At 36.4% G+C, this 18,741-nt stretch overlaps 1 protein-coding gene across 10 annotated transcripts in view; it reads left to right on the forward strand.

Annotated features, from left to right (window-relative positions):
- UTRN (utrophin) overlaps positions 1–18,741 on the forward strand; it is a 340,627-nt gene that overhangs the window by 270,611 nt on the left and 51,275 nt on the right. For all 10 annotated transcript variants that reach the window (XM_085575353.1, XM_085575352.1, XM_085575354.1 and 7 more), the window contains 4 exons: positions 237–297; positions 10,522–10,583; positions 11,573–11,647; positions 17,464–17,665. In XM_085575353.1, the coding sequence (XP_085431479.1) occupies positions 237–297; positions 10,522–10,583; positions 11,573–11,647; positions 17,464–17,665 (400 nt within the window). The remainder of the gene's footprint in view (positions 1–236; positions 298–10,521; positions 10,584–11,572; positions 11,648–17,463; positions 17,666–18,741) is intronic.

Here is an 18,741-nt window from a genome sequence, read left to right on the forward strand (position 1 = left end):
GTAGAATCATCACATTTGTTTTATTTCCAGCATGGCATCAAATAGATGCCTGTAATCATCCTGATAGATTGCCATAATTTTCTTCTGCTGCTTTTCTAATTACTGAATGTTGTATGGGAAATATTAATTGTTTCCATTTAATTTATTATAACCATATTAATTGCAAAACAAATAAAGGATAGATTTTTTAATATGACAGGTGCTTTCTAATAACAACCTTCTGTTTATTTCCTCAGCCTCAGTGCAGTTTCCATGGCAGAGATCTGTTTCACATAACAAAGTGCCCTATTATATCAAGTAAGTTTGCCTTGATTCTATTTTTTTTAAGTATAACAGAGGGTCCTATCACCATAATCTAGCAGAAAAACATAGGTACTAAGTCATTGCCAGAAATGCTATTGAGAGTTTCTCCATGTAGTGTTATGGCTGACTATACTGTAAAGTCATGTTTATTGATTTGCATGCTGCATAATTTAGAAATACATAAAAACAAGTCACTGACAAACCTGAATTAAGAACTTCACTCACATAAGAAACAGCAGAGGCACTCCAGTGTAATACACTATCAATGTTCAAACTGTACTTGTTCTTGTGTGTGTGTCTCATTCAGAGTATAATCTGTGGAGGGGAAAAAACTGAATAAATAATGTATTTAAAATCACAAAGTTCATAACCTAAAGCAGGATAGTGGTGACTAATATCTATTGAGCCCATTCCTCATTTTGTGCAAAATTGCTTTGTAAATAGGCAGGCCTTGTCTGTTCTTTTGCCATCTTTACTTTATGGTAGTTTTTATAGTAATTGATATTAAGGTAAATTTTACTCAGATATAAATATTTAAAAAGATTTTACAAATACCTTGATTACCAAGAGGAATGGTTAAGATATTTATTTTGAAAGTAATTAGGAATACCTAAGTTAGAGGTGTGGAGATCTTGATGTATTCTACAAAGAGCAATCCCTAATTTTGCTTTTCATACTCTACTAGTGTTTATTTTGTTTGTCTGTACTTTTAAGGTCAAATACTGCAGCTTTGAGAGGGGGATAGGTCTTTGCCAGAAAGGTAAATGAAATTTTAAGGTACAGAGTATAAGCGAGACCCAGAGTAGTTCATTTTAGGCTGAGGGAAATCTATGTTTAAAATGTTATCAGTTTGGGTTTGGGAGAAGAGTAGGGTTTTTAAGTCTGTAGGATGACTGTGAATTGGCCCTGAAGATAGTTTATTTTAAAAGAACTTGAGGATTTTTGTACTATTGCATATTGCTCGTAACCCCGAGAGCCACATTTTGTGCTTCAAACAATTTACAAGTACTTGAGAGCTTTGAAAAGCAGGTAGCAATAAATCTGTCGATCAAACCTGTTAGCATTCTTGAGATGTGACAGTTTTTAAACTGTCATATGAAAATAAATTTCTTTAAAGGGCCTGAGTAGGCAACCAGAAAAAGCAAAAACCTGCTATGAACATCCTTGAATTCTCTACAAAAGCATTTGTGCTTCTGCTCAAAAGTTTTGCAAGAGGCAGCAAAAACTGAAACACACTGGAGAAGAGGTTCCTGCCTCCTTCCCAATGGAAGCGGAGAGGGCAGAAGTTGAATGTGGAGGCACATTCACTGCTCTGACTCAGACAGAGGTGCTGTTAAAATGATCACACCTGCAGCAGTAATTCAAGGAAAATGCTGAAGTGGCAAACTATAGAAAGCAAGAGGAAAACTGCCCTAAACTTGTAATTTTTTCTTGTGGGTATGTCCTTGGTGGACACTGGAAGATTTGTGTACCTGTTCTACCCTATCAGAGTCAATAGCTGGAGTTGGTGGCATGAGTCGGCCTCAGAGGGTTCTGTGGAGCTCACCAGTTCATTCAGAGTTGTGGAACAGAGATAGGAACAGATGGAACAAACTAAGATATACCTTCTGATCTGTGCTGAGCAAAGCAAAGATTTTAAACTTGAATATTTCACAGGTATATCTCTTTTTTCTTATCTAATACATTCTTCTGAGTTTCTGAGGGTCTCTCTTACCCTACCTCAACAAAAGTTCAGTTTTTGAGAAATCTTTTTTTTATTTTTTTTTCCATTGTGGGTTTAGAAGAAAACCTTTCCAATACGTGCACTAGGTGCAATCCTTCAGGCACACCAATTGGCGGCACAGTATCCCCTGGGACAGGCCTTGCTCCCATAGTAGTGTGTTGGTGGCCCTAGAGCTTGATTGTAGAATGAAGCCAGTTGGGACTCAGAAGCCCCAGCATCTCTTAGAAATTGTTTTTAATGGTCTTTCACAGAAAGTTTGGTAGGGTGGCAGAAGTTCTATGAGGGTTGAGTTCTTTATAGTAGCAGAGAACACTTTTATTTTCAGGATGGCTTTAATGAAGTCAACAGAATTAACTACTGCATCTCAATATGCAGCTCATAGCGAGAGATTTCAGAAAGATTGTTGAGAGTAGGGGAAGATTACTGGAAAAGTCTTATTTGAGATGCAGTAGTTAATCTCTCAATTGCATATATGGTGCTAAAGCAATGTCTTGATTCTTGTGTCTTGAAAAAGAGCAATGGCACATGTAACTAGTAGGATTTGTTTTTTTAAAGAAACTTGAGGGTTTCAGTAACTTCACAGTCTGGAAAGCAGACTGCCTTGGAAATTTCCTACATTTTTTTATTTCTTACTGATATAAACATCATTGTTTTCAGCAGCATCTAGATCAGTCAGAGAATTGTGGAAGATGAAGAAAACAGCTGATTCTGAACTTCATTTGCTTTGTTGTGATGAGGCTGGAGAGTACTCTTGGGTTTAAATACCCTTTTAAATCTTTGTTACCTAATTTTAGACACAGTTTAAAGAAGAGAGAAAAACAATACTGACATGAAAAACTTATTAGTTTGGAATGATTACTTGAATAAGACAATTCAAGAGAACAGTCAATAAGATTTAATGATTTTTTTTTTATATAGAAAGGCTAGGAAAGAGGGAGAAACTGATTAAATTTTCTTTTTTTTTTTTTTAAATTATACTAATGTCTTTCAATGAGTTGCCTTTGATGTAAAGCACAGCGTGAGTAGAAGGAACAGTTGCAATAAGTCTCAAAAACTTTATAACTTGAGAGCAACTGACTGTATTTACAAGAAGACTTCTATGTTCAGAGGGAAGATTTAAGATGCCAATTGTTCATTTTATGGTATAGCAGAACAAGGATAATAAAAGTATGAGCCAGTGATTGGTGGCTGAAAAATGAGAAGTTTTAAAAATTAATTTTGAAAGGGAAATAAATGTTAATTGAAATCAGGTCACTTAAATTCTGAATAAGAGCACTTTTAAATTCTGAATAAGACCAACCATGAATTTATAACTTTACTTCATTTTGATAGCTTTTTGTCTGTGTCCTTGAATGAGAAATGTTAAATATTCAGAAAGTCATGTAGCTGCAGATTATAATCTAGTTGTACCTGTGTTGAGTATTTGGGAAAAATAAGAAAAAAGAACCAACTTCAATCTGCAGTTTTATTGCACACAGAATGTAGTTCAAAAATATTAGGGAACTACACCTGAGAAGTCAGGAGAAAGTACTTTAGATAACAATTAATCTGTAAGGAGAGGGTAAAAATGATACAAGATGTCTGTATTTTCAGATAAGAAGCACTTTGGTTCCTGACACCAGAGGTAGATTGCATTTACATGGGTAGAGAGAAGTGGCTCAGTGGAAGGTCTTTGGCGTGGTGACTTTGGAGTCAGTCTATTTCTCCACACCCCATTTTCTAATGGTTGGCATATCTTAAATATAGCCCCTTTCTGGGGCTGTATTTAATGAGGTAATGAGGCACAGGAACAATCAAAAAGCCAGTGTACAACCTCCTCTGCCCTATTAGTTCAGACAGAGGTGGTCTGGTTTGGGGTATTTTGGAAAGGATCAACTATCCAGCTTAGCTGGAAGAAGGGTTTATATTTCATTTGGCCCAGGTTTATCAAGGTGTGTGTTTCCTGGGCGATAGTGGATACCTGATTTACCCTGTCACATTTTTTCTCTTGAATCGTCTTACTAAGTCAGATTTGTGAAATGTTGCTACCTGTATTGATGTGATTTTATTTAATCCTTTTTGCCTTCTGTTTGATTTTTTTACTAATGCAAATTACAGAATATTTTTTATTTCTGTAGACACAGTAAAATTCAATGACAACCTTAATCTGCAAAATCTTGAGGCTGCTGGGGAAAAATGCGCATAGTCTTTCATACTTTTTAAATTGAACTAATGAGCATATGAAAGGGAATGCAACACAGAAGGCATGGTATTTGCCAGTGCACTTTTGGTAATAAAAGTGTGAGGTTTGGGCAAAAGGTTTGGTGAACTTGCCATTAAATACATTTTTCATAGGTTGGTTTGTAAAGATTTGAGATTTAATAGGGAAAAATTTGTTGTTGTTAATTTATAACTATTTGGATCATACAAATAAGACATCCTTGGCCTCTGTAACAGTAAATTAAAAAAAAAATAAAGCCTGTATTACATAGCATCTCAATAAAAATATTCCAAAGAGAAGCAGAATAAGAAATGAAACACTATGATCATTAAACATCTATGAGGGAAAACATGATGAATATGCAGAAAGCATAATTACCTTAGCATTTCTCACTGTTTTTGTTTTAACTATAATTTAAGTGTTCTTCTGCCATGTACCTTTCAATGCCATAAATTATTAGATATTTGTGCTGTGCAGAAGAAACAAAAGGGCAACATAGAAAAGGTCACACTGAGTTTAATCTCATGCAGGGCATTAGATAGAGAGAGCAATTTCTTGTAGCAGCCATTAAATTAATCGATATCAAATGCCATAGTTGCCTTGCCTTTTCTGTAATCCTGCAAAGTGGCTGGCATCACCAGTGTCTTAGAAATCCTATTTTATCACCTCCTGTATTTTGTTCAGCTTTATGGAGGCAGGAATAAAATGTTTTCTGCTTCTCCATCTTTTAAGACTCCAGAAAGTCTTTGCTGATGTTTGGTTTATGCCTTTATGGGGAAGAGGGGGAGAAGTAAGGGAACAGAGAAAAAAAATATTTTTTCTTATTATAATTATATCCATAATATCATTCTTATAAGTATCAGGTGTTTCCCTTAGAAGGGAAAGCAAAATCTAATTTACAGAAAGAGGTAATACAAGTTTGAAGGTTTGAGAGTTTCTTCACTTATCAGTTCCTGTGCTCGTCTTCATTTTCAATTAAAGAAATGCAGTAGCACATTTCTCTGGAGTGATTTCAAAATATCTGCATATACATGATTCTACCAACCTCTAAGGTGCAATACCCTTGTGATGCATTATGCCAATTCTTTTCACCACAAAACAGTATTTTCTAATGGGCTTAAAAAAAGAGAGAAAATTATGCAGGATCTAGCCAAAACACCATGACATAAAGTAGGGATGTTAATGCCATTTAAAATTTGGCAAGAGTAGCAAAGTCAGAGTTCTGAGTGCTGTTGATTCATTAGCGATCAGTAAAGATTCTGATTTTGGGTAATGTTTTGTGTAAATGACTACAGGAACAGAAAGGTACTTAACATCATGCCAGAATGCTGTTTCTTGTAGTGTTCACCAGTGATTATCAACAGAGGCCTTGTCCATTATAAGAAATGATAAAAAATACCCACCTGTTTCTTGTTTTATTTCTTGTACAAAAAAGCTGGAAAAGAACAAATGGATTTTTTTCACAACTCTATGAGCATCTTGAAAGACCTGAGATGTTAAACTTAATCCATTCATTTCAACAGGACTGTTCTTTTATTTCTAGAGTATAAATTAAATTACATACTAACTGTTTCGCAGCTTTTTATTTACAATCAGGAAGTGCTTTTTAAATGGTTTATCTTTGCCAATTATAATTAGAAAGCTGCCAGCAAACATAATGGATAAGAAACAGATTGTAAGGGCAAATGTCTGTCATGTAAGTTTTAGAGCACTTCATTAATATGTGGATGGTTTGTAGTTTGGAATATTTTATGGTTATCATGGGTTTTTGTTAGTGACATTTACACAAATGCATTTAGACTTTTTAAATTTCACTGCTTTGTCAGGTAATATATTCATGGATGCATGTTTTGCTATGTGGCTCATATTGGGTCCATAAGTTTGGCAGAAGAGATTTAGAAGACTCTTGCTCTGAATAATTCATAGTTTTGATAGGAACAAAAAAAAAATCGCTTCTCAGTGAAATGTTTTTAATTTTTCCCTAAGTAAAGCATAAGGAGAGATGTAATATGTTCATACCACTTGTGTTACTGCCCTGTAGAGCAGCTCACTTCTGTAATAGCAGAAATCCCTCCTTATGCCACCCACTGAACAGAAGGAAATCTTGTACCCTGGACTCCTTGAAAAATTCTTTTTTTGGGTGCCATCTACAAGCAAGAAGAATAATGGGCCCAATTGTTGTTCATCTTCTATCAAAGTTAATATCACCTCACTCTGAGTAGTTCTTGACATTAGCAGGGTGCTTACATGAGAAAGTGCTCCTTGCACAGTCATCACTGTGACCTGGGACAGAAGTGCCCTGGTAGTTGTAACAGAGAGAGAAGAATCTGCAGGTTTCTCTGCTCTTGGTTAAGTTCTTGGTTTGAATCTTTTTGGAAGTTGAATGAAATTATTTTTTGTAGCTCTTATTAAATTTGCAATCATGTTTTTTCCCATGTCTCTGTCCATTCCTACCTATGGAATATACTTGGTGGTGGTAGCAGCACTGCCTGTGACTGTGAAGCTGCTGCCTTCCCTTGACCTGAACAGACTGTTGAGCTGGTGATTCATTAGCTCTGAGCCCATTCCTCTTCTCTGCGGAAACCTTGTATGGAATTGCTTGGCTGTTACCCATGATTTCTTGCTGGGTGTTTTGGGATTAGGCTGGCACAGTCATGTTCACCCTCTGTAGTCACTTAGCAGCTGTCAGGTAGTACTGACTTTAAGGAATTGGAAGGGATCCTCTCTTGCTTTTTTTCAGTTGTACCAGATGATGCTCACTTGGCCTCCTTTCTTACAAAATCTGTGTGGCATAGAAAGAAACTGAGTGATAACTTTTAAAAGCCCATTGGTCTTTATGCAGTCTGGCACAATTGTATGTTTTTTGCAATTAAAATAGAAACAGAAAAATATTTTACATTCATTATTTTATTAGGCATGAATTTCATGTTCTGTATTTTTCTGTAAAGAGAAAATTTAGCTGTTCAGGTGCTCACTGCATCAAATGGAGAAATGAGATTATAGTTCAGGATACAGAATTTTTTTGATATCTCATTTACTTTTTCCACTTCATGTTAAGTAAACACAAAATAGAAAACAGGCATTTTTTATCGCATGTTTTCACTGTTAAAGTGATTTTAGTCTTTCAGATAAAACTGTACTGAAACTCTGCATTTAAAGTATACAATTTCAATAGTGAAACTGTTTGCTCTTAATTTTTGGAAACTTGATTTAAGGGATAAAGTTTGATTAGTCAAATCAGCTCTTATTCATTGCATATGAGTTTATAAATTACTTAGAAGCTGGAATCTAAATTGCAATTAACTATACCCACATCCTAATTAAGTATTGCAAATTCATAATGAAGTATATTTCCAGAAGGGGAATAAAAAAAAGGCAAAGATTTATCCAAGCATATACGTATATTTCTTCTATATTTTTAACAATTAAAAAAAAAGTAAAGAAAAAATAGAAAAGGACCTAGCTAAATAAACTTTCCATTTCTGCTGCAGCTCTCAGGAATATCCTCACAGCACCCCACTAGTCAGAAACATATTTGCTCATGGAACCATATGTTTAATTCCAGAAAACAGGGAACTGGGAAATAATGGCTGCAATTCAGCAAAGTCCCTATGATGATGGCTAGTTTTGCCATCATAGTTTCTAAGGCAGTAAACAGGATTTAACTCAGCTAAATTGCATGTAGTTTACATATAGTGTTTGCATTGATATTTCAATGTTTTAAATAGAAGGAAATATCTGTCTGTGTATACATGTATTTTCAGCTTCTGTCACAGTACTGCCACCTACCTTTACTTTTAACATAAAAGATCGAAGGTGTTTTAGTTAAGGCTTTATTTTTCTCAGAATATCCTAAGAAATCCTTTAACTTAGAATGTTGACAGTAAAATCAACTGTTTTGGGGGATTTTGTTTTGATTTGGGGCTTGACTTTGGGAAGGGGCTTTGAGTTGGAAGGGAATTTGAGTTAAAGCCATGTCTTTAAATCAAGCTTTATTAAATTGATCACATATTGTATTCATTTCTGTGTGCAGTTGCAGTGGATTTAGTCAACAATTCTAAATGGCAACATATTTATATCATCCTGTTAACATGATAGTGGAGACATTTGGCAGTTTCCAGAGTAGTTTTGAGAGTATTAAATAAGTTGAGCAGTATGAACTATTACATTGTATTTCCTGTTCCTGTTTACTTCAGTATTTACTGAAGCTGTATATGTGCTTTTTCCTGATATACTATAGTCTTTAGACAGCAGAGTGAGAATGCTGGACAGTCACCAGCCTTTACCATGGCAAAGCATGAAATCCAAATACATTCTTGTTGCTGGCTTCATGATTGGTTTTATTGGTGTGCCTTTTATAGGAAAATGATTGTCAATCTACTTGTTTTTGAAATTACTTTTTTGGACAAAGATAGGCATAGTGCTGTTTTAGAATTATCTACCTAAAAAGTGCAAACCCACTGATTTACTGGCATGCATGAGCTTTGGAGTTTAGCATTACCAGAGCCTCAACCACCTTATTGGAAATTTGAAACGTGAATGGAATTCATGTGATAATGATATCAGAATGAAATGAAATAAAATCTTCTATTCAGGAAGATGTATTCAGGTGTAAAGATGTATTTAAGTGCTTTCTTTTGAATTGAGGAGAGTTTGCTATAGTATTTTAGAGTCAATCATGTTCTGGTAGAAGTCTTGGTTATTGTATAAATCTCTTGTTTAAATGTAGTCATGTTCAGTCAGTGACTAGGGAGTAATCACAAAGAGCGAAAAGAGAATTTAAACTTATTGTATTAATAGGAAATAAACACTTTGCCTATGAACGTCCTTGAAGAACCCCTCACAAAGTTGTGATTATGCCATATAGAAAAATTGAGATCCATGGCAGAGTGTGAAGCATGATGGGGAGAAGCTTTCTCTGAATACCTAGGCTAGTCTCAAAGCTGGAATGGACTGTAAAATGTGGATTGTGTCCTATGTACAAAGACCCATTTCAAGCACTTTCCACTGGTGTAAGTTTGAGCCAAATGCATACACAAAAGGATCCTCAGCACTTAAATTGTTAGGAGCTTGCCTTCCCTTATGGTACATATCCTGTCTCTGCAGTTCTTTGGAGCAATGACTTTCTATACAATTTTTTTGTACCACCTAACATAAAAGGGATCATTCTTGGTTGGCTTCTCAATTAAAAAGTAAACCTTGATGATAAATTACTATGCACTCACTGAGGTACAGCCATTTATATGTAGCAAATGATGATACTGTTCACTACATTTAATACCAAACTGGCCTTTTTAAAGTCATTATTTACAATCATGTTTCCCTCTATGCAGGAAAAAAATGGGTATATTAACAAATTTTAAATAGAAACAAAGGTGAAATATTTAGTGTTCTCTGAACATTACTTTAAATTACTAAGACAGCATAATTTCATTTTCATTAACTTTTAAAGGGAATCCTATGATCCTTTTAATATGACCTCTCTGATTAGTTACCTTGCAAATCTAATTCAAATGTAAATCCTTTGTAAAACAAGAATGTGCAATCATTCCGGCAGTTAATATTGATAAATACAAGTAAAGTGTGGCTTGTAGAAGGGAATTGGAGATTTCAGTGGACCTGACATAATACACATTTTGACCCTTATGGCTGCCTACTTGAAACTCTGATAAACTGAAACAGCAACACTAATCAGTAGGTTAAGGGATGCTGCCTATTGAACCTCTATTCTGTGAACAGTAATGTAGGGCATGTCTCCTAAATCAAGATATTTATTGATTGTTTGTGTGGATGGTGATCCGGTTTCCCACTGGACTCCATCTTAAAGGTCCTTTCCAACCTAAATGATCATGTTACATGTTAAATAAATGTTATGGGTAAAGCTTAACCTCATTGTCTGTATTCTGATACATGTGCTCAGATATGCAATGAAGATTGAAATAAAATCTCAATATTTTTATTTTAAAATTATTTTTACAAATATATTTATAGATTTACAGCACAGGAAATGTACTTTTACCTTATTAGTGTATCTCTTAGCTGCAGGGTCAGAGTCCAGCTCTTACCATCACAGTTAGAATCAAAAGTAAATATTGTTACATATAGGTGGGCTATCATCTGACTAAGTTTGTGATTATAAAATTAAGGAACTGGGTAGTACAGATCATGCATTTTAATTAGAGCTGAGGGATTTCTTACCACTTAAATGTAGAAAATCAGAATATCTTTAAGATTTTATTCTTTGGAAATGCATATGTGTGTTTTCTGAAACTTTAATTACTTTGTTTCTGTGCAGTCATGAGACACAGACGACTTGTTGGGATCATCCTAAAATGACTGATCTCTTCCAGTCCTTAGGTGAGTGCATTTATTAAACCATTGTGATTTATATTCCATGAGTAAAAGCTGCATTTGGATACTGACCATGTTTGAGTTCTCATGACCTGAGTGTAACAGCATTTCTCAATTTGTGATGAGACACACTTTGTCCAAAACCTGCTGCCTTGGTCACATTATGTATTGTCTTTTGGCACTATTAATTCTGAACCATGTACTCTGACTGTATGCTTTAATGCAGTACCTTGTTTTTTTTTCTTTTAACTTCACAATGAATTTTCCAATTATACAGGCTCTCTGCATGTTTAAACCAGGGTGCTGGTCTGCAAGGAACTAATTTTGGTAATAAAATAGAGCAGCTACCTTTTCAGTAAAAGCTAAACTGTATTATGGTACAGCCAGTTCAACATGCCTTGATAGCATCAACATTTACTGTGAAATCTCCCATTCTAAGTAGAGGAAGGGTAAAAATACTGTTGAGTGAGGAAAAAATGTTACCATACCAATCAATTTCTAAAACAGAGCTTACAGCTAAGCTGACTGTCCCTTTTAAAGCACAGTTTGCAAAATCATGGCATATAAATTAAAGCTTAAGCCATTTTTTCTGTTACTGTGATGCTTGCTGCCCTCTGTTTCCTGTATATTATCTGATGGTGTTGTAAATTATTTGAGAAACTGAGAGTATTTGAGTCTGGGAACTATGTACCAGTGCAAAATACTTATGTGAAACTCTCTTGTATATGTATGTATTACATGTACCAAGATAGTGTAAGCATTTCTGGAGGGCCACTTTCTTCAAGGTCCTGGTCTGTCAATCAGGAGGCTTTCCCTGAAGGTGAATTGAGCTGAGGTCCCAAATTGTCAGGTTTTTTAATTTGTTCTGATAGATCCTATTCATTAATTACAAAGAGAAGGGATATCAGACTCTTCCAAAATATGAAGATTTATATGCAAAGAAAAGTTATGGGCTGTACTTTTGGGGCTCTCATGTTTCTGTTCTGCTCTTTCAGCTGACTTGAACAATGTGCGCTTCTCCGCCTACCGCACGGCCATCAAAATCCGCAGGCTGCAGAAAGCACTGTGCTGTAAGTTGGGCTTTTGAGGGAAATTGTTTCCCTACAGTACTTGGGGAAGGGAGGGTCAGCTTCAATCTAACAACATTTGCAGTGGAGAAGTCATCCTTGACACACTGTCAACCAGCAAAATGACAAGAACTGCCAACAGTAGGTGGTCATTATCGCAAATAAATAAAATTAATAGAAGAGAGGTGCAGCAGGTAAGTTAAAATGATAAACTCACTAAGAATCATTCTTATCTTAAATTTTCTGTTTTATAGGTGAATTTATTTACTTATACATTTATTTATTTATATTGCTAAGGAGTTAAAAAGTATTTCCTATTATATCACAACTATTTAATTCAGCAGCAAGTTACATGATGCACATTCAAAGTTTAGCAGTCTCAGAAGTGATATATCAGGAGATCTTGTCCTGGCCTCTAGTCTTGGGACTTCTCGAAGTCACATAGCAAGTACCACATTGGGGATCTGTGCTCTTGTTGAGTCTCATGTGCAAAGCAAACTGAATTTTAAAAACCACAGAAAATGAAATACATAAAGACACACATATAACAGAAAAAAACAAGGTGGAAATAAGAACACGCATCTAACAGAAAAAGCAAAAGGAAACTAGACAATTTTGGAACGAGATGTGGGATGTGAAGGAGAGTAAGGGTTGCAGATTTTAGGCATTTTGAAACGTCTTGGCAACAGATGGTAGAAAGATGTATGCTATTACCAAATTTTCCTCTTACAAATTAGGAGTCTTTGGCATGGAAAGACTTCTCAGCCCTGAAGGGTGCACAATACTGCAGGCTGAATAGGAATACAAGAAGTGCAAAGTCCTCCTAGGGGTGCAAGCAGGAAAGGAGTTGCACAAAGAGGTATCTCTTCCCACCCTCCAGCCTAGAAGACAAAGTCTGATCTTAGTTGGCCTTCAGATATACATCATACTGAATGAAGCTGTGCCTGAGATGGTAGCTAGCTGCTCCAGAAAGCTGGACTGTATCTGTGCAGAGCACAGGCTCTTATCAGTACCTATCACCAGTTCTTCATTAGATGTGGTTCCACCAAGGACTACAGCTTCATCTCCCAGCAAGACTAAAGAACATTGAGCTTTTTGCTTATCAGTAGGCAGGGTATATAGTATTCATCAAGATGTACCTAAAAACAAAAAGCAAGAGATCAGAAAGCAGAATAAACTCCTTGTGTGAGCTGCTCCTCAGGGAAGAGTGGGGAAAAAATAGACTGGATAGGACAGATGCTAATCATGCTGTCTATTTCTGACAGACATACAGCTTTTCTAGTTACCTGTATAGCTCAAGCTTCATTTTTATTAGTTCTAATAAGCTTTGAAGAGGGACATACTGTCTGCTCTTGCTTTTACTGCAGAATCTATCAATTTCTGTAATAAATGCCAGGATTAGTTCTCCTCATTCATAGATTTCAGAAGTGCCCTCCTATTGTCTCCAGTTTCAGGGGAGGGGGTTGGAAAGGAGGACAGAAGGAAATAGTAAGAAGTAAAGAGAATGCTCCACTTTGAAAGAGCTAGGAGTAAAACTCTCATCCTTACAGGTCCAATCTGCCTTATTATCTATGAAGCTGTTTGTTTACTCAATCTCTGTGCTTCATGGGAAGAGAAAACAGCCAAAAAATCTTTGTTATACATGTGTACTTAATAAAAAATTGGTTTTATTTTTAGGTGGGGAAAGAGTAATCTTCTGTACCACTGTCATTCATTTTTGGGTCTGAGTTATTTTAGTCTTCCATTGTATTTCCTGTAATTTTAATTGCAGGTGCATTTTAAAGGTGTTTGGATGCAGAATTCTTCAGAAAGGCTTATGTGCTAAGGCAAAGAAAGCATCAAAACAAATCACCAAAAATGGAGATCACTGTAAAGTGTGACAAATTGCTGTCACAGACATGGTGTGTGTATAATGTCAAAGGCATTTTGGTGGGAACTCCCAAGAGCACAGCTGGAGCTGGATGCACAGTTCTGCTTGCACTTGATAGATTTTGACTTTGCAGTGTAAGTGCTTTACAAGCAGATTCAGAACCAATTGCACTTTAGAATGTTCATTTGAGAACTTTGCTGATGCCATATCTCTTCTTGGTAAGTGTCAAAAAACCTCAGCTGTAGGGAAGCTACTCCCATTTTCCTCATTCTCCTTTAAAAAGATAGAGTTGTGTTTCTTTTTGTTGTTGTTTTTTGACAGTAGATTCCTGCAGAGACATACATTTTCATATATATGTATACCTATTTTGCAGGAATATAAGAAAGGTTAAAAGCTAGAAATAATGAATTCTTAGCCTCTCTGTCTCAGATTACGTGGGGCAGATGTAGGGAGAGTGCTTTCCCACTGTAGCAGAAGAATGGGGCCAGAGAGAGTACCCTTTGTTGCAGATGTACTGGGCAGCTGTGTAGCACCAGGTCCTGATAATATTTTATTCTTGTGCAGCATTCCTTAGCCCATTTTCAAGAAATTATAATGCCCCACATACTGAAGTATAGTACTGAAAGGCAAAAAGGGAACAAAATCAGAATATATATTCAGAATTCTGTTGCTGAGTTCCTCTAGGTGATTTAAAATTTAAGAATGTTAATAGGAATATCAACCACACAAGGGGAAAAATTTGAACATTTAGACATCAGGGACTAAGAGAGCTGTGAGCACTACCCTCTTTGACAGAAGAGTGCAGTCTCTTTGCAGGAACTGCTATAATTTGCAAGGTCTTTTTATTAAAAAACTCCACAGTAATGCCTGGCTATTTTCCATGGGGTTACAGCAGCCTCAAATTTGCCATTAGCAGCTGAATGTAGCTGTTCCTGAGTCAGTCATTCACACCTGCTTTAACAGTGCTGAATGATATTATTTCTCTTTTTCTTTGGGAAAATCTTGCTGCAGAAAGGGAAGAAATGGGCCTTGTGCCCATTGGTTGGTTAAAAGCAGGATTGGTCATTCAGCGTGTTCAAGTAGATGCAGAATGGTAATGCAAAAATGCACTGAAACCTGTCTAGGCATCATGCCAGAAATGGCATGACAGTATAACTGCCTGTCCCAAATTTTATTCAGTCAGGTAAGTGCTGAAGTAAGCAGGAATGAAAGTAATTTCCTCTGGTTGTTCTCCATGGATAGTGCCATCCAAAAGCGTAAGTTTAGCTTAATTTGCATTAGTGTAGCATCAGGCTTGCTGTATTTTTTAGTACAAAAATATTGGAAGTACCTCTCCCAGGTCCTTCTGGAATGCTCAGGCAGAAATGTGAATGAGAGATCTTAATGCCAGCAGATCAAGATGGGAAGTTAGCAGGCTTAGTGTCTGTTGAATTACTTCTTTTCAGTGCAAGGATACTAATGTTAAGCCAAAGGCTACAACTTCCTGGCATTCCAAAGCTTTCTGAAATTTCACAAGCTTTAAAAAGGGGTTCTTTGTGCAACCAGAAACAGGCTGCAAAATAACCAGAAAACATAAAAACTACAAACAAACAAAAAACTCCTATGACTCAAACATAAATTAAAAGCTAATACCAAAACAAAAACAGCAAACTGGTTGCATTAATTTTTACAGGGTTTTCTTTGTCATTAAGGTTTTTGAAGTCATGAAGGGGAAGTGTGAAAAGTGGCCATCTCCTAAATTCAGTATGTATGTCATGGGGACAGCAGGTTACCCTCACTTGGCTTCACTCTACTCCCTCCATATCTCAAAAAGTAGTCAGGGTTACACTGTGAACTGTTTGTGGGCTCATGTTGTTTTTACATATGCCTGTGAGCCTTTTGCAGTGTATCACATCCTTTATAACTATTGTAGAAGATTATGCTGCAGTGAGTGTATTGCCAAACACTTCAGCTACCTCAGGTCAAACTAGTGGCAAGGTGTTTTGCTGCAATTACCAGTCTGCCTCTTTGATAAATGCATGGCTGGCATTTGTTTGCAAGCCCTGGAGAAGGACTTAAGATATCTCCCAACAAACAAAAAAGAAAATGAAAAACAAACAAATGTAAACCCCTGCAAATCTGATACTGTGAGACGAGAACAGAATGTACCAATTTTAGTGCAGGAGAGGAAAGGCAAGGGCTGCGAGGTACTGTTCCTCACTTCACAAAGATGTGAGGAAGGGTACATAGGGGAAAAGGGGTTGGGAATGTAAGATTTTGGTAGATGATCACTGAGTTCTTGACAGAGTTACTCATATGGTTAATGTTGTCTTGCTCTTGGTTCTTTTTCTGTTGACCTTGCTTTCCAGCCCAGATAGAATTATCCTGTTTGCACAGGCTGCAAATCTGGGCTCCTTATTTAACATTCTTGTTCTCCCTCTCTGCTCTTGTGAGACCCCACCTGGAATAATGCTTCCAGATCTGGGGTGCTCAGCACAAGAAAGATGTAGAACTGTTGGAGCAGGTCAAGAGGCAAGCAATGGGGATGGAGCACCTCTCCTATGAGGAAAGGCTGAGAGCTGAGGTTGTTCATCCTGAAGAAGAGAAGGCTCCAGAGAGACCTCAGAGCAGCCTTTCAGTACCTAAGAGAGGCTTATAAAAAATAGGGAGAGTAGCTTTTTTAAAAGGACAGATTGTGATACGACATGGAGAAACAGTTCTAAACTAAAGGAGAAGACATTTAGATTAAGTATTAGGAAGAAATTATTTACTTGTGAGGATGTGAGACACTGGCACAGGTTGCCCAGAGAAGTTGTGGATGCTCCATCCCTGGTGGTGTTCAAAGTCAGGCTGGATGAGACTTGGTCTATTGGGAGGTGTGCCTGCCATGGCAAGTTTCTAGGTTGGAACTAGAAAATCTTCAAGGTCTCTTCCAACAAAAATAATTTTCTGATTCTATGATTCATTGGGATGATTGGTGAAGAGCAGTTCACAACATGTCAGAGATTGTCATGTGGATTTTTTTTTCATTTGAGAGATGAGATTTATAGTGCAAATGTGTTACTGACTCTCCACAAACATCTCAGTATGAGCTTTTAATAAACTCCAACTGCATGTTATGTATATTGTAGCAAGCATACATTGCAATTATATTTTTAACTTAAAGTCCTTGCTTCCATAAAAAAAAAATCACTGAGGAGTATACCATTTATGTTTCATCTTTTCCACTTTCTTTTGCAGAAGGAGGTAGAAGTGCTCATTGATGGCCTTTTCACCATGCAACCCCCAGATTTTCACAATCACATTTGAAAAGTTTTGAGAACAAAACCCTTTTTCCCCCTGTAAAATATCCATTGCATCACCAACTGCTTATAGAAAGAATTCTGTAATAAAGGAGATAAAAATATTTTTTTAAGAAAGCATAGCTTTTGGTGTTCTGGAAAACTGCAATAAATAATCTCCATGCTTTCTTTTAAGCCCTAATTTAGCAACTGCTATTCAGTTAATCAGGCCTTTAGGAAAGAATTCTTACCTAATAATTTTCTTTGCTTTACGTTCATCAAAAGTAATTTTATAGGATTCTGCTTTATGGTAAATATGAAGAATCCTGTAAGCCTCATGAATTCTCTGTCGGTGTATCCAAAGTTAGGATCCTCTAATTACACAGACTAGTTTAGCAGCTATTTTAATGTTGTTCTGGGCTGTGCAGTGCCATTATAATATTTGTATTCTAGTTTTTTTTAAATAAATAGTGCCCAAATGCCGTTGACTTGTCACAGAGAATGGTTTGTCACTGTACCTTAATAAATAAAAGCCACTGGTTGCAGATTTTAGGCCTTTTGAAACGTTGTGGCAGGACAAGTTGTTTGCAGTGTTTGCTACAATTTGCACATAAACAATTACTGTTAATGTTTATTCACACTTTATTTTATTTTTTTTAATCCTATTATTTTTTTAAATCTATTATTAGTGGACCTGTTGGACCTGAATACAACAAGTGAAGTTTTCAAACAGCACAAGTTGAGTCAAAATGATCAGCTGATTGGTGTCCAGGATGTGATCAGCTGTCTCACTACCATCTACAGTGGACTTGAAGAGAAAAACAAAGATATGGTGAATGTTAGCCTCTGTGTAGACATGTGTCTTAACTGGCTACTCAACGTGTATGATAGGTAAGAAAAATGGTTTGTTTGTTGCAATGTGTACCCCCAGGAATTCTAAATTATAAAGCCTTAAAAATTTCTTTATTAAAAAGTTATCTTCTGATGGTTTCAGCTTCATAATGGAAGTGCAGTTGCATGCAATAAGTGTCTTGCTCAGCATTGGACTAAGATTACAGTGCTTTTGTACTACTACCAAAGAAACATTGAAAGGATTTTAAAAAATGCATATTTGAGTAGAGAGCTAGGACACTGCTTTAGCTGTGATCCTACTGTGAGTATTCCAAGTTTACTAGATTGGTGGCCATTCATATCAGATTCTATTTCTGCCATAGATGGGCAGTTTTTTCATATATTTTATACTTAGTTACTGGCACTCATAATCCTGGCTGAGCTCCCTGCTCTGAGTCCTCTATCAAATGGAGGTTGTTGTGATCTCAGCACTAAAGCCTGTCCGATTCTGGAGGGTCAGCAGTGTCCTCTTTGTGGCTCCATTCCAGCACGTATAGCTCCTGCCATGGATAAGTTCTGAAGGGCTGGTGTTTCATGGTCCACGTGCCCTTGTCCTGGCAGCAAGGCTGTATTTCCCAAGGGCATTCAGTTTGCCTAAAGAATATTTTTTTTGTAAAACTATGACAGAGTCATGAGTTTGTTGCTTATTTTTCATAGCGATATTTACTATTCTTATCTCCCTTGTGTAGTAAAAACTTGGGAAAGGCTTGGTTTCCATCAGCTCGTCTATGGCCTAAGATGTCTCCTTATATGGCTTCAGCAAAGGCATTTCAGGACTCTTTCAGAGCTAACTAAAGACTCACTAGTGCAGTCCAGGTTGTGGTTGCTTCAGTATGTCTGATTGAATATGTGCTTTAGTTCAGAGCTATAAACAAAATTACAGATCAGAATTATAGATCAGAAGCTCCATGAGGGTGGTTGCAAATTTTTTTTTCTCCCCATTTGAAGTTGAAAAGAGCAAAAGTATTTCTTGAATAGCAATAAAAATTATTATACCTGACTTTGCAAATGGGAGCTTTTACTTGTAGATGTATGCATTATCTTCAATATGTTAACTAAGTGCCAAATTCTAACAA

This window comes from Lonchura striata, chromosome 3, assembly GCF_050655825.1.
Source record: "Lonchura striata isolate lonStrDom1 chromosome 3, ASM5065582v1, whole genome shotgun sequence".
NCBI classification, from domain to species: Eukaryota; Metazoa; Chordata; class Aves; order Passeriformes; family Estrildidae; genus Lonchura; species Lonchura striata.